This window comes from Nicotiana tomentosiformis, chromosome 3 (genome assembly GCF_000390325.3).
Source record: "Nicotiana tomentosiformis chromosome 3, ASM39032v3, whole genome shotgun sequence".
Classification (NCBI taxonomy): domain Eukaryota; kingdom Viridiplantae; phylum Streptophyta; class Magnoliopsida; order Solanales; family Solanaceae; genus Nicotiana; species Nicotiana tomentosiformis.
This window is the reverse complement of record NC_090814.1, coordinates 107156799-107183496: the sequence shown is the minus strand read 5'-3', so window position 1 is coordinate 107183496 and position 26698 is coordinate 107156799. Positions and strand designations below refer to the sequence as shown.

General features: G+C 39.3%; 1 protein-coding gene across 1 annotated transcript; it reads right to left on the bottom strand.

Annotated features, from left to right (window-relative positions):
* Positions 1 to 19440: 19440 nt before the first annotated feature.
* LOC138908303 (uncharacterized mitochondrial protein AtMg00820-like) lies at positions 19441 to 20019 on the bottom strand. The gene has a single exon (XM_070198961.1). It carries the CDS (start codon positions 20017 to 20019, stop codon positions 19441 to 19443), a length of 579 nt encoding a protein of 192 aa, XP_070055062.1.
* Positions 20020 to 26698: the final 6679 nt, after the last annotated feature.

Below are 26698 nucleotides of genomic sequence, written 5' to 3'. Positions count from 1 at the left end.
CTAGTCCGTTTGGTAAGTCTTTTGGAGGGCATGGCCCAGAATGGTACATTTTCAATGGCACCAGCCGTCTCACAGGCTGGAGGAGGAGCACAAATTCCCACTACTCCCGCTCCGGAGCAGATGGCTCCCCAGAATCAGGCTCCAGCAGCCCCGCCAGTTGGGGTAGTTTAGCCAGTTGTTGCGGCACAGACCGGTGATAGGCCCGCCATGTCTTTTGAGGCCTTATTGAGACTGGATAAGTTTACTAAGATCTTTTCAGTTCACTTCAGTGGCACACCTTTTGAGGACCCAAAGGATTATCCTGAACACTACCACGAGGTGCTATGGAACATGGGTATAGTTGAGACCAATGGGGTTAATTTTGCTGTATTTCAGGTGACGGGTTCCGCCAAGAGGTGGTGGAGAGATTATACATTGACCCGACCAGTTGGATCGCCTGCACTTACCTGGCAATAATTTGCTCAGCTATTTCAAGAGAAATTCCTCTCTATCAAACTGAGAGAGGAATTTCGCAAGCAATTTGAGCGTCTACAACAGGGCAGTATGACTATTACTCAGCAGAGCGTCATACTCTCCATTTACTACCTACTGAGGGAGAGAGAGTGAGGAGGTTTATTGAGGGACTCACTCACCCTGTCAGGCTTCAAATGGCCAAAGAGACCGAAAGTGAAATTTCTTTTTTGGCGGCTGCTAATGTCGCGAGGAGGAGCGAGATGGTTCTTGCACAAGAGAGAGGGTAGAGGTCTGATAAAAGGCCTTATCAGTTCGGTGGTTTCGGTGGTGCCTCGTCTAGAGGCAGGGGTAATTTTGGTAGGGGTCATCTTCCCAGACCATTTCTACACTTCATGCATCTCCCGGTGCTATAGGGAGTCACGATCCTATTATGCCTTACTATGGACATCCAGCATTTAGTGCACATTGAGATCCTATCTGTGCACTACCACTCCAGAGTTACTACAATGGTTATCCAGCCCATCTGGGTCAGCTTCATCAGCCACGGTATCAGGATATGTGTTATGAGTGTTGGAACATTGGTCACATCATGAGGTATTGCCCTAGATTAGCGAGTAACAGATCTCGGCAAGATTCTCGTGCCATCATACCAGTACCAGTTGCTTCACCGACTACTCAACTAGCTAGAGGTAAGGGTCAGACAGCTAGAGGTGGAGGTCAGACCGTTAGAGGTAGAGGTCAGGCCATTAGAAGTGGAGGTTAGACCGTTAGAGGTAGAGGCCAGCCAGTTAGAGGCTGTCCAAGGGATGCAGTTCAGAGTGGTGGGGCCCAACCCCGATTTTATGCTTTTCCATCTAGGCCTGAGGCCGAGTCATCTGATGCTATAATCACAGGTATTATTCCAGTTTGCCATAGAGATGCTTCAGTTCTATTTGATCCAGGATCTACTTATTCCTATGTGTCCTCCTATTTTGCTTCATATTTGGTTGTGCCTTGTGATTCTCTGAGTGCTTCTGTGTGTGTATCTACACCGGTGGGAGACTCTATTGTAGTAGATCATGTCTATCGTTCGTATGTGGTTACTATTGGTAATCTTGAGACTAGTGTGGATCTTCTACTTCTTGATATGGTAGATTTTGATATCATCTTGGATAAGGATTGGTTGTCCCCTTATCATGCTATATTGGATTGTCATGCCAAGACAGTGACCCTAGCTATGCCGTGGTTACCTCGGTTAGAGTGGAAAGGAACTCCTAGCCATTCTGCCAGCAGGGTTATTTCTTATATGAAAGCTCGGTGTATGGTAGAGAAAGGGTGTCTACCCTATTTGGCTTATATTCGCGATCCCAGTGCGAATGTCCCTTCTATGGACTCAGTACCAGTTGTTCGTGAATTTCCATAAGTATTTTCTGCAGATTTGCTGGGGATGCCACCCGACAGAGATATTGACTTCTGTATTGATTTGGCTCATGGCACTCAACCCATTTCTACTCCACCATACCATATGACCCCGCCAGAGTTGAAAGAATTGAAAGAGCAATTACAAGACTCGCTTGATCAGGGATTCATTAGACCCAGTGTCTCACCCTGGGGTGCACCAGTATTATTTGTAAAGAAGAAAGATAGCTCTATGCGGATGTGTATAGACTATCGGCAGTTGAACAAAGCCACTATCAAAAACTAATATCCGCTGCCAAGAATTGATGACTTATTTGATCAGCTTCAGGGTGCCAAGGTATTTTCGAAGATCGATTTGAGGTCAGGTTACCATCAATTGAAGATTAGGGCATCTGATGTCCCTAAAACAACTTTTCGAACTCGGTATGGGCATTACGAATTCCTAGTGATGTTATTTGGGTTAACAAATGCCCCAGCAGCATTTATGGATTTGATGAATCGGGTGTTCAAGCCTTATTTGGATTCTTTTATGGTTGTATTCATTTATGATATCTTAATTTACTCCAGCAGTCGAGAGGAACATGAGCAGTATCTTCAAAGTGTGCTTCACACCTTGAAGAATAATCAGTTATATGCCAAATTTTCAAAATGTGAGTTTTGGTTAGACTCAGTTGCCTTTTTAGGGCATGTTATATTGGTAGAAGGCATAAAGGTGGATCCTAAGAAGAATGAGGATGTTTAGAATTGGCCTAGACCTACTTCAGTTACAGATATCCGGAGTTTCCTGGGTTTAGCAGGTTATTATCGTCGGTTCGTGGAAGGGTTTTCATCTATAGCAAGCCCATTGACCAGATTGACCTAGAAAGGTGTCCCATTCAGATGGTCAGACAAGTGTGAGATGAGCTTTCAGAAGCTCAAGACCGCTTTGACTACGGCGCCAGTGTTGGTATTACCCACAGGTTCAGGATAGTATACGGTATATTATGATGCATCTCACATTGGGCTTGGTGCAGTATTAATGCAAGATGGCAAGGTAATTGCATATGCGTCGCGGCAGTTGAAAGTTCACGAGAAGAATTATCCTGTTCATGACATAGAATTGGCAGCCATTATTCATGCGCTGAAGATTTGGAGGCATTACCTCTACGGTGTCTCGTGTGAGGTATTTACTGATCATTGTAGCCTTCAGTATCTGTTCAAACAAAAGGATCTTAATTTGAGGCAGAGAAGATGGTTGGAGTTGTTGAAAGACTATGATATCACCATTTTATATCAACCCGGAAAGGCCAATGTGGTGGCCGATGCTTTGAGTAGAAAGGCTGTGAGTATGGGCAGTCTTGCGTATATTCCGGTTGGTGAGAGGCCATTAGTTGCAGATGTTCAGAGTTTGGCTAATCAGTTCGTGAGGTTAGATGTTTCAGAACCCAGTCGGGTTCTAGCTTGCACAACCGCTCGGTCTTCTATATATGAGCGCATCAGAGAAAGGTAGTATGATGATCCTTATTTACTTGTCCTTAAGGACACGGTGCGGCACGGTGACGACAAACAGGTTACTGTAGGGGAAGATGGAGTTCTGCGAATGCAGGGCCATATTTGTGTGCCTAATGTGGATGGGCTTCGTGAATTAATTCCTTAAGAGACACACAGTTCTAGGTATTCTATTCATCCAGGTACCGCTAAAATGTATCAAGATTTGTGACAACATTATTGGTGGAGGAGAGTGAAAAAGTGATATAGTTGCATATGTAGCTCGGTGTCCGAATTGTCAGCAAGTTAAGTACGAGCATCAGAGACCTGGTGGTTTGCTTCAGAAGTTAGAAATTCCTGAGTGGAAGTGGGAGCATATTACTATGGATTTTGTTGTTGGGCTCCCATGGACTCAGAGTAAATTTGACGCAGTTTGGGTCATTGTGGATAGGTTGACCAAGTCAGCACATTTCATTCTAGTGGAAGCTACCTATTCTTCAGAGAGGTTAGCTGAAATTTACATTCGTGAGATTGTCCACCTTCACGGTGTGCCCGTGTCTATTATTTCAGATCGAGGTACACAGTTTACCTCACATTTCTAAAGGGCTGTACAGCGTGAGTTAGGCACGCGGGTGGAGTTGAGTATATCATTTCATCCACAGACAGACGGATAGTCAGAGCGCACTATTCAGATATTGGAAGATATGCTCTGCGCTTGGGTTTGTATTATAGACTTTAGAGGTTCTTGGGACCATTTCTTGCCACTTGTGGAGTTTGCTTATAATAATAGCTACCAGTCGAGCATTCAGATGGAAGGCGATGCCGAACGCCAGTTGGTTGGTTTGAACCGGGCGAGGCTCGGTTGTTGGGTACCGATTTGGTACAGGATGCCTTGGATAAGGTCAAGATTATTCAGGATCGATTTCGCACAGCTCAATCTAGGCAAAAGAGTTATGCCGACCATAAAGTTCGTGATATTGCATTCATGGTTGGAGAAAGAATATTGCTCCGAGTTTCACCTATGAAAGGTGTAATGAGGTTCGGAAAGAAGGGCAAGTTGAGCCCTAGGTATATCGGACCCTTTGAAATTCTTGAAAGGGTGGGTGAAGTAGCCTACAGGCTTGCATTACCACCTAGTTTTTCAGCAGTTCATCAGGTGTTCCATGTGTCTATGCTCCGGAAATATCATGGTGATCCGTCCCATGTGTTAGATTTCAGCTCAGTCTAATTTGACAAAGATTTGACTTATGAGGAGGAGCCGGTGGCTATTCTAGCCCGGCAGGTTCGACAGTTGAGGTCTAAGAGTTATCCTTCAGTTCGGGTGCAATGGAGAGGTCAGTCGGTAGAAGCATCTACCTGGGAGTCCGAGTCGGACATGCGGAGTAAATATCCACGCCATTTCTCCAGCTCAGGTACTTTTTCTAACTCCGTTCGAGGACGAACGTTTGTTTTAGAGGTGGAGAATGTGATGACCCAAAATGTCATCTTTAAATTTAATAAGTAATTATGTGTTCTAAGACCTCGAAAAGCACCATTTATCATTCTCGACTTGTGTGTGCAGTCCGTAAAATTTTTTGAAAAGTTTTCATGTGAAAAATGAATTAAAATGTGAAATAGAGCTTTAAAACTCAAGTGAGTTGACTTTGGTCAATATTTTTAGCAAACAGACCCGGATCAGTGTTTTGACAGTTTTGGTAGCTCCGTATCGTGATTTGGGACTTGGGCGTATGCCCGAAATTTAATTTGGAGGTCCTTAGCTCAAGTTATGACCATTTAACGGAACTAGCAATATAAAGGCTAAAGATTTCCATGTTTGACCACGGGGTTGACTTTTTGATATCGGAGCCGGAATCCGATTCTGGAAATTTGAACAGCTCCGTTATGTCATTTATGACTTATGTGCCAAATTTGAAGTCATTCCGGATTCATTTAATATGTTATGGCACGAGATTTGCAAATTGAAAGTTTAAAACTCAAAGTTTGAATCGGGGTGTGAATTGTAATTTTAGCATTGTTTGGCGTGATAAAGACCCCGAGTTAGTCCGTATTATGTTATTGGACTTGTTGGTACATTCGTACGGGGTCCCGGGTACCCTGAGAGTAATACGGATTGAAATCAGATCAAGAATTGGACTTAAGCAAAAATCTGAATTTTTGCCTTCTGTTATAATCGCACTTGCGGATTTTTGACCGCAAGTGCGAGCTCGAAGAAGCGAGCCCTTGATCGCAGATGTGCCCGGGCGTGGCTGGGAAAAAGTCCGCAGGTGTGGAAATATACACGCACCCTCGCGTTCGCAGAAGCGTACAACTTCTCGCAAAAGCGTGTCCGCAGATGCGCGCCAAAACACACAGATGCGAACATATGCTGGCAGCCCCTTTTCCGCAAATGCGAACTCGCATGTGCGAGCCTAGGCACCGCAGGTGCGGAAATGCCTGGGCAGTGTATATATGGAAGAGTCTGAAATTATTTTCACATTTTGGTCGTTTTGAGCTCGATTAAGGCGGATATTTGGGCAATTTTCATGGAAAACATTGGGGTAAGTGTTCCTTATCCTATATTGATTATATTTCATGATTCCATACTCGTTTATATCATGAATCCGTGAACTTATGGAAGAAAAATCAAATTTTTCTAAAATCTTCCAAAAACGAAAAAATTTAGATTTGAAGGTCCATTTGATATCAGAATTGGACAATTTTTGTATGGTTGAACTCGTATCAGAACGGGTGTTCGGATTTCGTGAATTTTTTCGGGATTTGAGATGTGGGTCCCACTGTCAAATATTTAAATGAATTTCGAATTTTTACCCGGAAAATTTATAAAATCATATGGAATTAATTCCTATGATTAGTATTGAATATATCGAATTGTTTGTGAATAGATTTAAAGCTTTCAGAGACAAATTTAAAAGGAAATATTGTGGTTGAGTAATTGATTGGAATTTACAAAGCGAGGTAAGTGTCGTGGTTAACCTTGACTGGAGGGAATAGAACCCTTTAATTATTTGTTGTGTGAATTGCATGTGAATGACGTATAGGTCAGGTGACGAGTGTCTATACGTCGTCAAATTAATTGTTTGTCTGCTTACTTGAAAAATCATAAATTATTTTAAATCAAGAATTAATTATTATAATAATTATTTCTTATTCTTTGTCAAATATTAATTCTTGAATTCCTGCATTAATTGTTACATTCTATTTGAATTATGTGTCTTAATTGTTATTTGACATTTTGCATATTAAATATTAAACTATATATTTTCTCTCTGATTTCTATAATAATTTGCTATTTGCCTTTGTTTGTTTCATAATTAAATCATAATTATTGTATGCTTGTTGTCTTAAAATTTTATATTAATTGTTGCACTTATTGGGGAAATTTCTTCTATAAGAATTGGTAAATGAATAAGTTGAAGGAGCGGGTTGCACGCCGCAATAAAATTAATTATAATAAATATATTGAAAGATCGGGTTGCACGCCGTAACAGACTTATTTAAAAGTCAATATTGGGGGATCGGGTTGCACGCCACAACTAACTTACTTAAAAGTCAATATTGGGGGATCGGGTTGCACGCCGCAATAGACTTATTTAAAAGTAATTATTGGGGGATCGGGTTGCACACCGTAACAGACTTATTTAAAAGTCTATATATACTTGATTGAAATAAATATATAACAAACTTGATTAAAATGAATATTTTGGAGGAGCGGGTTGCACGCCGTAACAGAACTGAATGTGAATATATTGTGAGAGCGGGTTGCACGCAGCAACATAATTGAATGTGAATATATTGTGAGAGCGGGTTGCACGCTGCAACAGTATTGATGGAAATGATAATTGGTTATGGCTGCTCAGTTGGCTTCAATTATTATAAATGAGTTACCTGATTTATTTTTATTATTGTTGTTGTTACTAATATTGCATACAAGTAACGTAAGTGACCCGCCTTAGCCTCGTCACTACTTCGTCGAGGTTAGGCTCAGCACTTACCAGTACATGGGGTCGGTTGTACTGATACTACACTCTGCACTTCTTGTGCAGATTTCGGAGTTGGTCCCAGCGGCGTTCCATAGACTTGCTCGGATTTCAACTATTCGGAGGAGACTTGAGGTATAACTGCATGGCGTCTGCAGTTCTGAAGTCCCCGTTGATTTTACTTTAGCTGTGTATTTATTGCCAGACAGCTTTATTTTATTCAGACCTTTATTTGTATTATTTTAGAAACTCGTGCACTTGTGACACCAATTCTGGGATGGTTATTTTTTTGGATTATTCACTATATTTCAGACGTTACTTCCATAATTGTTTTCTGTTATTAATAAATTTAAAAATTGTTTTAAAATTGGATATTATTATTCTAACGTTGGCTTGCCTAGCAAGTGAAATGTTGGGCGCCATCAAGGTCAGAAGGTGGAAATTTTGGATCGTGACAGTTGGTATCAAAGCACTAGGTTACATAAGTCTCACGAGTCATGAGCAAGCTTAGTAGAGTCTGAAGGATCGGGTACAGAGACGTCTGTGCTTATCTCTCAGATGCTATGAAGTTTGGGAACAATATCACTTCTTTCTTATTCTGTCGTGAGATGTTATTCTATCATCGATGATTGAACCATTCTACTCTTATTCTCTCGCAGATGTTGAGGACACGTAATACTTCTACCGATGGACAGGGACCAGAACCCCCGGTGGCAACTACGGCCAGGGGTAGAGGTCGAGGCCGAGGTCGTGCTAGAGACCGAGGTAGATCTCAGTCCATAGCTCGAGCAGCTGCACCTGTTGAAGAACCTTAGGTGGACCTTCAGGAGGAGGTTCCAATTCAGAATGTACCAGTTGGACCAGTTCAGGTCCCTGAAGGATTCTTAGCTACTCCAGTACTTCAAGACGCTCTAGTCCGTTTGGTAAGTCTTTTGGAGGGTGTGGCCCAGAATGGTACATTTTCAATGGCACCAGCCGTCTCACAGGCTTGAGGAGGAGCACAAATTCCCACTACTCCCACTCCGGAGCAGATGGCTCCCCAGAATCAGGCTCCAGCAGCCCCGCCAGTTGGGGTAGTTCAGCCAGTTGTTGCGGCACAGACCGGTGATAGGCCCGCCATGTCTTTTGAGTCCTTATTGAGACTGGATAAGTTTACTAAGATCTTTCCAGTTCACTTCAGTGTTACACCTTCTGAGGACCCAAAGGATTATCCTGAACACTACTACGAGGTGCTGCGGAACATGGGTATAGTTGAGACCAATAGGGTTAATTTTGCTGTATTTCAGGTGACGGGTTCCGCCAAGAGGTGGTGGAGAGATTATACATTGACCCGACCAGTTGGATCGCCTGCACTTACCTGGCAACCATTCTCTCAGCTATTTCTGGAGAAATTCCTCTCTATCACACTGAGAGAGGAATTTCGCAAGCAATTTGAGCGTCTACAACAGGGTAGTATGACTATTACTCAGCAGAGCATCATACTCTCCTTTTACTACCTACGGAGGAAGAGAGAGTGAGGAGGTTTATTGAGGGACTCACTCACCCTGTCAGGCTTCAAATGGCCAAAGAGACCGAAAGTGAAATTTCTTTTCAGGCGGCTGCTAATGTCGCGTGGAGGATCGAGATGGTTCTTGCACAAGAGAGAGGGTAGAGGTCTGATAAAAGGCCTCGTCAGTTCGGTGGTTTCGGTGGTGCCTTGTCTGGAGGCAGGGGTAATTTTGGTAGGGGTCATCTTCCCAAACCATTTCATTCAACACTTCATCCATCTCCCGGTGCTACAGGGAGTCACGGTCCTATTATGCCTTACTATGGACATCCAGCATTTAGTGCACATTCAGATCCTATCTGTGCACTACCACTCCAGAGTTACTACAATGGTTATCCGGCCCATCTGGGTCAGCTTCAGCAGCCACGGTATCAGGATAGGTGTTATGAGTGTTGGAACATTGGTCACATCATAAGGTATTACCCTAGATTAGCGAGTAACAGATCTCGGCAAGATTCTCGTGCCATCATACCAGCACCAGTTGCTTCACCCCCTGCTCAACTAGCTAGAGGTAGGGGTCAGACAGCTAGAGGTGGAGGTCAGGCCGTTAGAGGTGGAGGTCAGGCCATTAGAAGTGGAGGTCAGACCGTTAGAGGTGGAGGCCAGCCAGTTAGAGGCTGTCCAAGGGATGCAGTTTAGAGTGGTGAGGCCCAACCCCGATTTTATGCTTTTCCATCTAGGCCTGAGGCCGAGTCATCTGATGCTATGATCACAGGTATTATTCCAGTTTTCCATAGAGATGCTTCAGTTCTATTTGATCCAGGATCTACTTATTCCTATGTGTCCTACTATTTTGCTTCATATTTGGTTGTGCCTTGTGATTCTCTGAGTGCTTCTGTGTGTGTATCTGCACCGGTGGGAGACTCTATTGTAGTAGATCATGTCTATCGTTCGTATGTGTTTACTATTGGTAATCTTGAGACTAGTGTGGATCTTCTACTTCTTGATATGGTAGATTTTGATATCATCTTGGATATGGATTGGTTGTCCCCTTATCATGCTATATTGGATTGTCATGCCAAGACAGTGACCCTAGCTATGCCGTGGTTACCTCGGTTAGAGTGGAAAGGAACTCCTAGCCATTCTGCCAGCAGGGTTATTTCTTATATGAAAGCTCGGTGTATGGTAGAGAAAGGGTGTCTACCCTATTTGGCTTATATTCGCGATCCCAGTACGAATGTCCCTTCTATGGACTCAGTACCAGTTGTTTGTGAATTTCCATAAGTATTTTCTGTAGATTTGCCGGGGATGCCACCCGACAGAGATATTGACTTCTGTATTGATTTGGCTCATGGCACTCAGCCCATTTCTACTCCACCATACCATATGACCCCGCCAGAGTTGAAAGAATTGAAAGAGCAGTTACAAGACTTGCTTGATCAGGGATTCATTAGACCCAGTGTCTCACCCTGGGGTGCACCAGTATTATTTGTAAAGAAGAAAGATAGCTCTATGCAGATGTGTATAGACTATCGGCAGTTGAACAAAGCCACTATCAAAAACTAATATCCGCTGCCAAGAATTGATGACTTATTTGATCAGCTTCAGGGTGCCAAGGTATTTTCGAAGATCGATTTGAGGTCAGGTTACACGCCGCAATAGAATTGATGGAATTGATAATTGGTTATGGCTGCTGAGTTGGCTTCAATTATTATAAATGAGTTACCTGATTTATTTCTATTATTGTTGTTGTTACTAATATTGCGTACAAGTAATGTAAGTGACCCGCCTTAGCCTCGTCACTACTTCGTCGAGGTTAGGCTCAGCACTTACCAGTACTTGGGGTCGGTTGTACTGATACTACACTCTGCACTTCTTGTGCAGATTTCGGAGTTGGTCCCAGCGGCGTACCATAGACTTGCTCGGATTTCAGCTATTCGGAGGAGACTTGAGGTATAACTGCATGGCGTCCGCAGTTCTGAAGTCCCCGTCTATTTTACTTTAGCTGTATGTTTATTTTCAGACAGCTTTATTTTATTCAGACCTTTATTTGTATTATTCTAGAAACTCGTGCACTTGTGACACCAATTCTGGGATGGTATTTAGACACCGTTATTTTTATGGATTATTCATTATATTTCAGACATTACTTCTGCAATTGTTCTCTGTTATTAATAAATTTAAAAATTATTTTAAAAATGGATAATATTATTCTAACGTTGGCTTGCCTAGCAAGTGAAATGTTAGGCGCCATCACGGTCCGAAGGTGGGAATTTCGGGTCATGACAATAAGGCGAAAGCCATGATTTTCCTTCGCCATCATCTCGATGAAGGGTTAAAAAGTGAATATTTACCCTTGAAAGATCCATTTCAATTATGGACTAGTTTGAAGGAATGATATGACCACCTAAAGGCCATGGTATTGCCAAGAGCTCATCGTGAGTGGATGCACTTACGGCTACAAGATTATAAGACCTTAAGTGAATATAATTCTGTTGTATATAGAATAATTTCCCAACTAAAATTATGTGGGGAACCGATGAATGATGAGGACATGCTGGAAAAGACTCTTTCCACTTTTCATGCCTCAAATATGGTGTTACAGCAGCAATACCGTGAAAAGGGCTTTAAGAAATATTCTGAATTAATTTCATGCCTTTTGGTGGCTGAACAACATAATGCCTTTCTAATGAAAAATTATGAAGCCCGCCCCACTGGATCAGCTCCATTTCCAGAAGCGAATCTGGGAATGATAGATCCAAAGTCTAAAAAAAGACAAAATAATTATTGTGGTCGTATAAATATACGTGGGCATGGCAAGGGGAGAAATAATAATCGCCATGGTGGTGGTCGTAATATACAAGAGAATAATAAGGGTTCTCAGAATAATCCTTCAAAAGGCAAAGGTAATGTTTGCCACCGATGTGGTATGAAAAATCATTGGGCACGAATTTGTTGTACACCTGAATATTTTGTCAAACTTTATCAAGCATCTATAAAAGGGAAACAAAATAAAGTTGAGACTCACTTGACTTTTCAAAATGATGTTGAGGCGGGCCCTATGAATAATCATGATAAAGTTGAAGCAAACCTTGCCTATAAAGATGATATTTTTGAAGGCCTTGCAGATATTACTCATTTAGAAGTTGGAGACTTCTTTGAGCATCATAACTGAAGACTTATTATTAAGAAAAATTATAAGAATAAATATATTTCTTTTTATGAAGTTCATATTTTGAATAAAACTTTTTATGTTGTCAGTATTTAATTTCATAAATGTAGTTTCTTTTGTTCTTAAATTTTTCAATATTACTTATGATGTATTTTTTTTCTTGAAGAATATGAAAACTTCCCAGTCTTCAGTTGGCCGTATGAATAATAAAGAAGAAATATGTCTTCTGGATAGTGCTACGACGCACACCATATTAAAAGATAAGAGATATTTCTCTTATTTAATTATGAAAGAAGCCAATATCATAACAATATATGGTAGTACAAAATTAATTGAGGGCTCTGGAAGAGCAACTATATTACTACCAGGAGGAACTATATTGGCTGTTAATGATGCATTATATTGTAGTAGGTCTCAGAGAAACTTGTTGAGTTTCAAAGATATTCGCCAAAATGGCTATCATATTGAGACCACCAATTAAGGAAATGTTGAATACCTTTATATTACTACAATAAAAGCAAAAAAGAAGTATGTGCTTGAAAAGCTTCCCGCATTTTCCTCCGGATTATACTACACTAATATTAGTGTAGTTGAATCACATGCCATAGTAAACAAGGAGTTTACTAATGATTTTATTATTTGGCATGACCGGTTGGGACATCCCGGTTATAATATGATGCACAAAATAATTGAGAATTCACATGGTCATTCATTGAAGAACCAGAAGATTCTTCAAATTAAAGAATTCTCATGTGTTGCATGTTCTCAAGGAAAACTGATTATTAGACCATCAGTAATTAAAGTTGGAGCTGAATCTCCTGCATTTTTGAAACGTATACAGGGTGATATATATGGGCCCATACACCCTCCATGTGGACCATTCAGATATTACATGATTTTGATAGATGCATCTACAAGATGGTCACATGTGTGCTTGTTATCAACCCGTAATTTGGCCTTTGCGAGGTTACTAGCTCAATTAATAAGATTAAGAGCACAGTTTCCAGATTATGCAATTAAGACACTTCGTCTTGATAATGCTGGTGAATTTACGTCCCAGGCCTTTAATGATTATTGCATATCAACTGGGATAACAATTGAGCATCCAGTTTCTCATGTTCATACTCAAAATGGTCTAGCGGAATCATTGATCAAACGCCTCCAATTAATTGCTAGACCAATGCTTATGAGAACAAAACTTCCCATTTCAGTATGGGGCCATGCTATTTTGCATGCAGCAGCTCTTGTGCGGATCAGACCCACAAGTTATGATAAAGTCTCCCCAATACAATTGGTTTTTGGTCAGGAGCCAAATATTTTCCATCTTAGAATATTTGGATGTGCAGTATATGTTCCAATTGCTCCACCACAACGCACAAAGATGGGACCCCAAAGAAGATTGGGGATATATGTTGGGTATGAATCTCCTTCTATTGTAAAATATTTGGAACCTATAACTGAAGATTTATTTACGGGAAGATTTACTGATTGTCATTTTGATGAATCAGTATACCCAATATTAGGGGGAGAAAATAAGCAGCTGCAAAAGGAGATAGATTGGAATGCATTATCACTATCTCATTTAAATCCTCGAACAAATCAATATGAACACGAGGTTCAAAAGATAATTTATTTGCAAAATATTGCAAATCAACTACCAGATGCATTCACTAACCTACCAAGGGTGACTAAGTCACATATTCCAGCTGCTAATGCTCCTATTCGAATTGATGTCCTGGTTGGACAATCTATAAATACAAATGTGTCTAAGCCACGCTTGAAACGTGGAAGACCAATTGGTTCCAAAGATAAAAATCCTCGAAAGCGAAAAGAAGCAAATGATCTAGGAGATCATAATATGGAGGTAATTGCTCAAAAAGAGCCCTGTGACATAACAAATGATAAGACCTCAGAGGAGGTCCAGGTACCTGAAAATAATAAGAATGAAGAGATCTCAATAAGTTATGTCTCTAAGGCAAAAAGGTGGAACCGAAATAATATTATTGTCGACAACATTTTTGCTTATAATGTTGCTGTTGAAATAATGCAACAAGATGAGGATCTTGAACCAAGATCTATCGATGAATGTAGACAGAGAAATAATTGGCAAAAATGGAAAGACGCTATCCAGGCAGAATTAGCGTCACTTGAAAAACGTGAAGTATTCGGACGTATAGTCTGAAGGAATAAAGCCAGTGGGATACAAATGGGTTTTTGTGCGAAAACGAAATGATAAAAATGAAGTCGTTAGATATAAAGCACGACTTGTGGCACAAGGATTTTTGCAAAAACCTGGCATTGATTATATGGAGACAAATTCTCCTGTGGTGGATGCAATCACTTTCAGGTATCTTATAAATTTGGCAGTCCATGAAAAACTTGATATGCGTCTAATGGATGCTGTCACAGCCTATTTGTATGGCACATTAGACAACGAAATTTATATGAAAATCCCTGAAGGGCTCAAAGTTCCTGAAACTAATAAAAATTTTTGGGAAACTTGTTCAATAAAGTTTCAAAAATCCTTATATGGATTGAAACAATCAGGGCGAATGTGGTATAATCGCCTGAGTGAGTATTTGCTGAAAGAAGGGTATAAGAATGATCCAATTTGTCCTTGTGTATTTATAAGAAGGTCTGGATCTGAATTTGTTATAATCGATGTGTATGTTGATGATCTAAATATCATTGAAACTTCTGGGGAACTTCCAAAAGCAGTAGATTGTTTGAAGAAAGAGTTTGAAATGAAAGATCTTGGAAAGACAAAATATTTGTCTTGGTCTACAAATTGAGCATATGAAAGATGGAATTTTTGTCCATCAATCAACTTATACCGAAAAGATCCTAAAGCGTTTTTATATGGATAAAGCATATCCATTGAGTACCCCGATGGTTGTGAGATCACTTGATATAAATAAAGATCCATTTCGACCTCATAAAAATGATGGAGATCTTCTTGGTGATGAAACTCCATATCTTAGTGCAATTGGGGCACTAATGTATCTTGCAAATAATACTCGACCAGATATAACTTTTGCAGTAAGTTTATTAGCAAGATTTAGTTCCTTTCCAACAACAAGATATCAGAATGGTGTTAAGCATATTTTTAGATACATCCGAGGGACTATTGATGTGGGATTATTTTATTCTTATGAATCCGATTCACAGTTGATTGGTTATGCAGATGCAGGTTATTTTTCTGACCCACATAAAGCCCGATCTCAAACAGGCTATCTATTTACTAGTGGGGGTACAGCTATTTCATGGCGTTCAACAAAACAAACTTTAGCTGCTACAACTTCCAATCATGCAGAGATAATAGCTATTCATGAAGCTAGTCGAGAATGTGTATGGTTGAGATCAGTGACTCAATATATTCAACAATTGTGTGGTCTTTCTTTAAAAATGAAGATTCCAACGATATTGTATGAAGACAATGCTACTTGCATAGCTCAACTTAAAGGAGGATACATCAAAGGATACAGAAAAAAGCACATTTCACCAAAGTTCTTTTTCACACACGATCTTCAGCAAAATGGTGAGATAGATGTTCAACAAATCCGTTCAAGTAACAATCTAGCAGATTTATTCACTAAGGCATTGCCAACATCAATATTTGAGAAGCTGAGACATAAGATTGGAATGCGTCGTCTCTGAGATATCAAATAAAGGTTTCATCAGGGGGAGTATAATACGTGCTGTACTCTTTTTCCCTTAACCAGGGTTTTGTCCCAATTGGGTTTTCCTGGTAAGGTTTTTAATGAGGCAGCACTCAATGCGTATTACAAGATATGTGTACTCTTTTTTCTTCACTAGGCTTTTTCCCACTGGGTTTTCCTAGTAAGGTTTTAACAAGGCACATTATCTTTTAGATGGACACCCAAGGAGGAGTGTTATGAATATGTTAAAGTGGATGTCCATTGAATACTCTTAGACATCCCTATTCCATGAACAATTTGAGTTCATGTACTTAGTTAATTCATCACTTAATATTTGTAACCTTTAGGTGTATTCTTGTAACTTTTCATGTATCTTATATCCTATAAATAGGGTATTCTTTATCCTACGAAGTACACAGAAGAAACACACTTGAATAAGATAACTTCTACATTCTCCTCATATACATCTTGTCTTCATTAGTATATTATTCTATTTTGCTCTCATTTCTTAATAAATTTCACTTTTAAGGCTCAAACTCTATATTTCTGATTAATTGGGAAGGATCCTAACCATCTCATTACACCATGATATATCAGTTATCACTCCATTATTTCTCATCCCTTCCTTTGTTTGCTATCCAAGGATGTATCGGCTAAGAATGTTTTTGAAGTATCAAATTTGAAAAATGAAGTAATATAATGAGAGAAAAGAAGTCAGGAAAAATGATTAATTAAAATTTAAAGGTCGGTAGCTCTGTTTTAAAAGGCAGAATTGGGACTCGCCCTGGGGCGGAGCACTCGTAAAACGCCCCTGGGCTTATATATGGGGCTTAGTTCCGTGAGACTTACGCCTCGGCCGTCGGGGCTTAGTCCCCTAACACGCCCAACACCCAACTCCCAACGTACTGGGCTTACCTAATAGAACATTATGTAATTGTGTGTAACTAACCTTGTAAATCCTCAAATTTCCTTAATAAAATCGTTGACTATTCAAAATTATATTTTTCTTAATCATAAATCATTAAGTTGAGAGTATTTTATCTCATAATTAAAATAAAAATTATTGCACGTTATCCACTAAGACTGCTATGATAGTAAATTTTAAATAAACTTTCATTTAAAAGTATTTATTTATTAACTTTTGTTATGTCTTTATTATATAATAGTCCATAATTCTTTTTATAATTATTTTCCTTAATTTTTTTTTACGTTTACGAGAAACAATACTTATTAGTTTAATAGCTCAGTATTAGCTAGTAACTATTTATAAATAATTAGTTATCATGGTATAATATGGTGAATTATGTGTCACTTTATTAACTTGTTGAAACTTAAAAATAAATGATGCTAGAGAATCATATTTAAATTGTTAATTATATTTTTAGATAAATTCTCTTTCAAATGGAAAGCATATTAAATAAAAGGAGTATTTTAAAAAAAGATATCAGATTATAATATTGAAGTTCTTTCGAGATTCATTACTCCTTAAGAGATACATACATAAGATTTCGCATCGAATACATTACTTTTGATGTTTGAGTGGTAACGACGTTGCAGCTAATTTGCATATTGTGATATATGTCATACTTTTCATATTATTCATAGTTGAATTATAATTTATAACTATTTTAAATAGATTATTTGTTATAATTTTGTGATTTTAATGTAAATTTTATAATTATCTTTTTTTTATACGATCTTAAAATTCTTGAAATTAGTAAAATTTAAAGATCCGTGAGACTTACGCCACATGTCTCAGGGCTTACGCGCCGCCTCGTCAGAGGTAAAACGCCTCACCTCAGCCCCCGTCTTTTAAAATATTGGTCGGTAGCAAGAAACTTAAAACAGTTGGCCTGTCGTTGGTGTACATCAGTAATTATCACCAAAATCCACCGCAAATGAAACCTCATTTTGGCCTGGCATTGAGCTAGGACTGTGCATTATTTGGGTCAAACTGAAAATCCGAACTGATCCGTATTATTCAGATTGGTTCGGATCAGATTTCAACTCTTTGAATCGGATTTCGGATTAAAGATTTAATTATTTTGGATATCGAATCGGATACGGTTTGGCTTAATTTAAATCTGAACCGATCCGAAATACGAAATATAGGGTCTACATATAAGAGTAAGGGTGCCATCAGATAAATCTAGGTTTCATTTATCTTATTTCTCTCATATTCTTTCATTAAGAGCACATATCGATAGAAATGAAGGCTCTCAACGGAGTCTAATGCTAGTTAAGAAGCTTGCAACAATACTTGATGTTGATTGTCTTGTGCAAAATGTTAAATTGAGGATTAATTCTGTGAATCTAAGTCAATTTACGAGATGAGAAGCTAGGGCTCATCTATGGCGAAAGAATATTCTGGAATCTAAAGAGGGAATAATGAAGAAGAAGATCTGTTTTCTCTCTCTTGCATTACAAAGATACAAGTCTGCAGACTTTATACAAATACCTTGGTGGAGTCACGTGCACATCATGTGCTGCTCACTAACCAATTCACTAACAGCCTTAACTAACTACACTAACAGTAATTAGCTATTATAACCGACTAACTAATCTTTACTCTGTTTTAATACTCCCCCTCAAGCTGGAGGGTGAAAGACATCGAACACTCCAAGCTTGGATTGAAGTGACTGGTGTTGTGTAGTTCCTAGAGCTTTGGTCAGTAAATCAGCAAGCTGGTCTTTTGTGTTGACATGTTCTGGCAATATCAGTCCACCTTTAATGGTGCCTCTCACAAAGTGACAATCAATTTCAATGTGCTTTGTCCGCTCATGATAGATGGAATTGGACACAATTTGTATGGCTACTTTACTATCGCACATCAGCTTCATAGGTTGAGAGACAATCACTCTTAATTCCTTCAGCAAACCTGTCAACCAAATCACCTCAGAAACTGATGCTGCCATGCTTCTATACTCAGCTTCTGCTGAACTTCTACTCACAGTGTGTTGTTTTTTTGATTTCCCATAAACAAATGAATCCCCCAGCTTCACAACATATACAGTGATAGATCTTCTAGTGTTTGGACATGATGCCTAATCACTATCATAAAATGCAGTCAACTCTGTACATGGGTTGTTTCTTAGCAGAATACCTTGCCCTGGTGAGCCTTTGAGATACCTTACCAATCTGAGGGTTGCCTCCCAGTTCGAGGTCTTAGGTTTCTGCATAAATTAGCTAAGAACTTGCACAACAAAGCTGATATCCGGCCTAGTGATAGTAAGATATAGCAGCTTTCCAACTAGTTTTTGATAGGAAGTAATGTTAGTAAGCAAAGGATCATTGACACCTCCCACATGTTCATCATAGTCTACAGTAGTGAGCTTTGTGTTCACCTCTAGCGGTGTGTTAACTGGTTTAGCACCACTTAAACCAACATCTGAGATCAATTCAAGTGTGTACTTCTTGATTGAGAAGTATACCATCCTTAGATCTCAACACCTCAATTCCCAGAAAATACCTTAGCTCACCTAGGTCCTTTACTTTGAAATTTCTATGCAGTGTAAATTTGGCTTGCTCAATTAATCTTCCACTATTACCAGTGATCAGAAGATCATCCACATATACAAAGATAATGACAATTTCATCATTTTCTTTTCTGGTGAATAGAGAATGATCATAAGGACTTTGAAGATAACCTGTTTCTTGGAGAGCATCTGTGAGTTTTATGTTCTATTGCCTTGAAGCCTGCTTCAATCCATATAATGATTTGAGTAGTTTGCAGACTTTATACTCCCCCTGCCTCTGAAAACCTTAAGCCAGGTCCATATAAACATCCTCTTGCAAATCCCCTTGTAGAAATGCATTATTGACATCCATCTAGAATAGAGGCCAATTTTTCGAAGCTGCAACACTGATCAATGTTCTTACTGTCACCATCTTAGAAATAGGTGAGAAGGTTTCATGGTAGTCTAATCCTTCCTGTTGAGTGTAACCTTTTGTAACAAGCCTGGCTTTGTATTTGTTCACTTCTCCATTTGGCTTATACTTGACCTTATATACCCATTTTGAGCCTACAGTCTGCTTCCCATCAGGTAAGTCAACAAGCTCCCAAGTATGGTTTTGTTCTAAAGCATCAACCTCATATTGCATTGCTTCAATCCATCTCTGATTTTGAGATGCCTCCTTGAAGTTTCTTGGCTCTGTTGGGCTTGAAAACAAGCTCAAATATTTTTGATAGTCAGCAGATAAGTGATCATATCCCACATAATTTGCAATGGAGTATGAGCACTTAGCAGACCCTCTTTTGGTAGTGACATAATCTTTTAACCAAATGGGTGGTTTAGTAACTCGTTTGCCTCTGTCAATCTCTGTCATTTGTTCAGCTGAATGTTGTCTTTCTACTAGTTCCTCAGTGGAAATCTCTTCATTAGACACTGTTGGTTGACATTCATCCATTGTTTCTAATGAAGAATATGGTGCAATGTCATGTGTATCTGTCTGGTGATCTACAATGTCATGTGTGTGTGTGTAGTTTCTGTAGAATCACTTCCATCTTGGTATATTGGATCTGGTGACTGCTGTGGTGTAGAATCACTTCCATCTTGGTATATTCCATCATCTTCATTTTCAATTGGCATGGCTCTGAAAGGGAAAATTCTTTCCCTAAAACTGACATCCCTACCGATAAAAAAGGTTTTAGTGTCCAAGTCAAACAACTTGTACCCCTTTTGAGTCTCAGAATAGCCCATCAATATTGCCTTCCTTGTTCTAGGAGCTAGTTTATCAGATCTAGGTAAGTTGCTTGCAAAGCATAGACAGCCAAACACTCTCAAATGATCCATCACTGGTTCCTTCCCATATAGTGCCTCATATGGTGTTTTGCCTTCTAGTACTGGTGTAGGCAACTTATTATTAGATAGACTGTTGTTTTAACACATTCACCCCAGAATCTGACTGGAATAGCACCTTGAATTTTCAATGCTCTTGTCGCTTCTAAAATATGTCTATGTTTTCTTTCTATTGTCCCATTCTGCTGTGGTGTATAAGCACAACTACTTTGGTGAGTGATTCCAAGAGAAGTAAAGAGTTCATTACATTGAGAATTAAAGAATTCTGTGCCATTATCTGACCTTAATATTTTCACACATGCACCAAACTGATTTCTTATCATAGTCAAGAAATCCTTAACTACAAGTGACACTTCACATTTAGATTGAAGTAACAGATCCAAGTGTATCTACTATAGTCATCCACCACAGTAACAAAAAATTGCTTTCTATCAAAAGTAGGCCTCCTGTAAGGTCCGCACACATCTACATGTATCAATTGGAAAATACCACTAGTGCTACTCTTACTAACAGGAAATTTTAATCTCACTTGCTTTGCCATTTGGTATATTGTGCATTGCTCTTGCATTGTGTTATTTAGCTTGTTCTTCAGTCTTGGTATGTGTTGCACTGCTATAGCTGAAGGATGTCCTAGTTTTAAGTGCCACAACTCAGCTTCATATGCACCTTTTATTACAGCTGCTCCTACTGTAGGCTTTACTTCTCTTTGCAATATGTAGAGTCCATTATTTTCTCCACCAATCCCCATTACCTTGTCATTGTAAAGTCCCTGAAACACACAAAATTTAAGGAAGAAAAGTGACCTTGCAAAGCAATTCCTTGGTTAGCTTTGACACTAAAAGCAAATTAAATTTGAAGTCTGGCACGTGCAACACATTGGTGATTTTATGATTTCCTAGTACCATTGTACTTCCTGCACTAGATGTAGATGACTCATTTCCAGTTGGTACTTGTACTCTACTGTTGTGACTCTTTTCTAAGCAGGGTGTAATGTTGTGTGATGCCCCTGAGTCTATTATCCATTCATAATTATAAGTCTCAGAAAGTAATGTAATAGTACATGCCACCATGTTCGAGCTGCAATCACCTGGTGGAGGTTTGTTAAGCAAGCTCATGAGTTGTGAATACTCTTCCTCAGTAAAAGAAATGTCCCTGCACCTGATCCTCTGCTGCTGCACTATTGATACTTTGCCTAGAGCCTCCTCCAATCTGTGTTCTGCTGCTAGACTGTCCAAGAGCGCTCCACCAGATTGACCACCTTTCTTCTTACTTTTAAAGTTTGGGGGTACCCTACAATCTTATAGCAATTTTCCTTCAAGTGGCCTTTATAGCCACAATATTCACATATCATCCCTGGTCCTCTTGGTCTGAACCCTTGCGTTTTTTCTGCTAACATAGTTAATGGATCTTTGTGAGTATCCACAACACCAAGCGATCCCTGGCTCTCTTCCTGTGTGACAATAGCATAAGCTTCATTTACTGTCACCACTGGTCTCCTAGCAAATATATTGCTTCTTACGTTGCTGTAACTTTCATTCAATCCCATAAGAAATTGCAGAAAACATTGTGACTTCAAGAGTTCAATAGATGGCCTTGCTTCCTCACAATCACAGCACGATAAAGGAGCTAACACATCCAATTCGTCCCACAGATCCTTCATTTTTGTGTAGTAACTCGTTATTGAGTCTGTTCCTTGCCTCATTGTTGCTATCTCAGTCTAGAGATGATAAATTCTCGTCAGATTTGAGTGATCAAATCTCTCATGAAAATTATTCCACACTTTTCTCGCATCTGATGCATAGACAATATTTGGCATTAATTCATTCGAAACTGTGCTTCCTATCCATGATAACACTATTGCGTTGCATTTTTCCCATTGTTCAACCAATTCCCCTTTGTACCTGCTTTTACACACGATCCATCCACAAAACCAAGTTTGCTCTTTCCTCGCAAGGCCAATTTCATTGCTCTGCTCCACAAGGCATAATTTTCTGGCCCTGTGAGCTTGATTAGAATTAAAACCAGCCCTGAAGTGTCTCCAACTTGAAGGTATAATGGATGATTGTGATCAAGTGAACTTACTTCATTTTCTTCCATGTTTGCCTCTTCCATCTCGAAATCGTTCTAATTCAGTCGGAGCTTTACGCCGGAGTTCACGCCTCACGATCGCCGCTCTGATACCATGTTAAATTGGGGATTAATTATGTGAATCTTAGTCAATTTATAGAGATGAGAAGCTAGGGCTCATCTATGGAGAAAGAATATTCTGGAATCTAGAGAGGGAATAATGAAGAAGAAGATTTGTTTTCTCTCTCTTGCATTACAAAAATACAAGTCTGTAGACTTTATACAAATACCCTGGTGGAGTCGCGTGCACATCATGTGCTGCTCACTAACCAACTCCCTAACAGCCTTAACTAACTACACTAATAATAATTAACTAATATAACTGACTAACTAATCTTTACTCTATTTTAATACAAAATAATAGGAGAAGTTGTTTAGACACTAATATCATCGACGTATATTTCATTACTTGGCAGCAATTAGTAAGAAATTTGGACAGGTCTTGTTTCTTTGAGTTTTCTTGCTGAGAAACACAAGTGAGGTTAATCATGTCCTTATATTTTTGTTCTAGCTAGGTATGTGATAGATGAAACGGTGTGCTTTTGCCTGTTTCTCAATCCAAGTGTGTTGTGATCATTACTGTCACGAGCCAAAAATCCCACCACAGGCGTCATGATGACACTTAGTCTCTAAGACTAGGTAAGCCGATTTCAATTACATTTTAGAGCCTTTTTTTTGAATTAAATAAGTAATCAAAACCAACAGCGGAACAAATATGAATATAAAACCTCCCAAGACTGGTAGTACAGAGCCACGAACTCTAACTGAATACATGGAATGGTCACGAGGACCGAATATACAATACTGTTGGATTACAAATTAACAGTACAATAAAATAAAAAAATACTCCAAGGGACTATGACGACCAAGCAGCTCTACCTTGAAGCCTTACGATCCCGCTTTATCTCTGCTCAAGTCCGATATCTTCAATACCTGGCTCTGCATAAAAATGTGCAGAAGTGTAGTATGAGTACACCACGGCCGGTACCCAGTAAGTATCAAGACTAACCTCGGTGGAATAGAGACGAGGTATAGTCAAGACACTCACTAGTCTAATAACCTGTGTAATATAATATACAAAATAATAATAAATAGATAACAATACGGGCAACATAAAATAACCAGTGGTATGCACAGTTAGACAATAAAATCCACATTAATATCGCTCAACAATTGATAAATACAGTTACACCGAGTTAAATCAAGTTCTTCAATTACATAACTTTCGCATATAATTCTTACGAATAAAACACTTTTTCAAATATACTTTTCTCAAATAATTATCTATCAAATATAATTCTTTCATATAATACTTTCTAAATAAGAATCCTTCCAAATAAATATTTTGAATATAATTCTTTCAATTAAAAAGTCACCATGTGACACCTCATTTCATAATCATAAAAATACGGGTCTCGGCCCATTTTCATATTTTTTTTAAACACGGGTCTCAGCCCATTTTTCATATTTTTACAGCACCTCATGCCCATAATTAAATCATCATATTTCCCAGGAACCTCGTACCCTCATTTCATATCACAACTGGACGGACAATTCACGTGCCAAATATCATTATCAATGCATATAAGATCTACACGATCAATTTATTTCCGATAGTGAGTTTAAAATTTTTAAATCAAGTAAGAAAATCAACAAAGAAATGAATTTATTTTAGAAATCATTTGGGTGAATAAAATAATATTTCAATTAAAATGAAGCACCCGATAGTTGATGATATGGATGTAAAACTTATAAGAACTAAAGCACACAATAATTTCTTTTATTCAAAAGAACTTAACCTTGAAAACTAATAAAGACTAGAACCACAAATCCTCAGAGTCTCGTACAAGATCCAAAGCCAACACATTACAACAAGGGATACAAACACATAATAGAATCAAATATTACATCACAGAAGAACACCACAATTTACTGTCACGACCCAAACTAATCTCTGTCATGATGGCGCCTATCGTGGAACTAGGCAAGCCGACTCATTTCCAAAACAAACCGATATTTTCATTTCAAAGAAAATTTCAAGATTATTTAACATAAAACCTCCATTTAAATAGTTCAAATCAAAGAAAAACATAAGTGCGGAAAAGAAAAGCCCGACATCGGGGTGTCACTAGTCATGAGCATCTAATACCATCTGTCTAACAATATCAAGGCTAACTCAGCCTGGAAAATAGCTAAATACAACTAGAGGAAGATAAGAGGGAGAAGAGCAGGGGCTGTGATCGCCAAACAACTACCTTGCTATCTCCAAGAAAACTCTGCAACCAGAACACTCAATAACCGCAACCGTGTCCATCTACACCTGAATCTGCACACAAGGTGCAGGGAGTAATGTGAGTACACCAACTCAGTAAGTAACAATAATAAATAAAGACTGAGCAGTAGTGACAAGCAATAAAGCATATAACGTTCATATCATGAAATCTCAGTAAAGTACAACGTGCTTTAAAAATCAGTGTTTGAATCAAATCATCTCGTTTAAACCCGGTTCCAATAAAAATCATTTAAAGATATTTTTCCAACAGTTTTTCAAACAAAGGCTCAATGCAAAGGTGAGCAAAAATGATGAAATCATAAACAGCCCCCCGGGCATAACATCACTCATATACAGCCCCTCGGGCAAACCTCACAGTCACTTTTGCCACTCGGGCATACCTCAAAATCACTCTTGCCACTCGGGTATACCTCACAATCACTCTTGCCACTCGGGCATACCTCACAATCGCTCATGCCTCCTAGTCACTCAGCACTCAGCACTCGGCACTCGCACTCAATAGGTACTTGTGCTCACTAGGGGTGTGTACAGACTCCGGAGGGGCTCCTTCAGCCCAAGCGCTATAATCTACACGGACAACTCACGTGCCAAAATAATAAAGTATGTTGCACGCGGGCAGCCCCGATCTATACTCATCCTCACAAATCAGGCCCTCGGCCTCACTCAGTCATAAAACTCTCAAGCCACTCGGGCATCTCAGTAAAACAGAGCATTCGGCCCAAAACATTTATATTCATCAAAATAGAGTCATAAAACTGAGTTATGCGGTAAACAAGTATAAACATGACTGAGTATAGATTTTCAATCGAAAATAATGAGAGGATGGTAAGAAACAGCCCCTAAGGGTCCAAACAGCATTGGCGCAAGGCCCAAACATGGCATTCAGCCCAATTTACAGAAATTCTTTCTAAAACATATAAGTATCAAATGGTTTCAACAAAGTATGCAACTTTACAGTTGCTACGGGATGGACCAAGTCACAAATCCCCAACAGTGCACGCCCACACGCCCGTCACCTAGCATGTGCGTCACTTCAAAATAGTAGAATGATACGAAATCTGGGGTTTCATACCCTCAGGACTAGATTTACAATCGTTACTTACCTCAAACCGCGAAATTCTTATTCTATAGTGTCCTTTGCTCGTGAATTGGTCTCCAAACGCCTCGAATCTGGTCATAAATAATTCGTTTCAGTCAATAAAATTCATTGGAATTAATTCCACATGATAATAATGATTTTCCATAAAAATCTGAAAATTAGCTCAAAAATTGCCCGTGGAGCCCATATCTCGGAACTCGACAAAAGTTACAAAATCCGGAAACTCATTCAACCACGAGTCTAACCATACAAATTTTACAAAAATCTGACCCCAACTCGACCCTCAAATCTTTAATTTAAACCAAGAGGGTTTTCAAATTTTTCCCAACTCAACTCACCAATTAAATGATAAAAGCAATCATGGATTTGGGTAATTTAACCAATATTGAGTTAAGAACACTTACCCCGTTGTTTTCTCTGAAAATCACCCAAAATCGCCAAAAACTGAAAATGGAACGAAGTTCCATTTTTAGAACTTAAACTCACTGCCCAGACTTTTCTTCTTCGCGAACGTGGTCAGTGCCTCGCGTTTGCGAAGCACAAAATAACTCCCGTCCAAATTCCTCCTACACGAACGCGACATCACCCTCGCGTTCGCGAAGCGCAAAATGCATCTGCCCCAATGCCTTCTACGCGAACGAGTTCAACCCAGCGCGAACACGATGCTTTGTTTCCCCCTCACTACGTGACCGCGACACCCCCCTACGCGAATGCGTAAATCAATTGCCTGGGGGGTCTTCGGTTGCTTCCTCTCTTCTTCGCGAACGC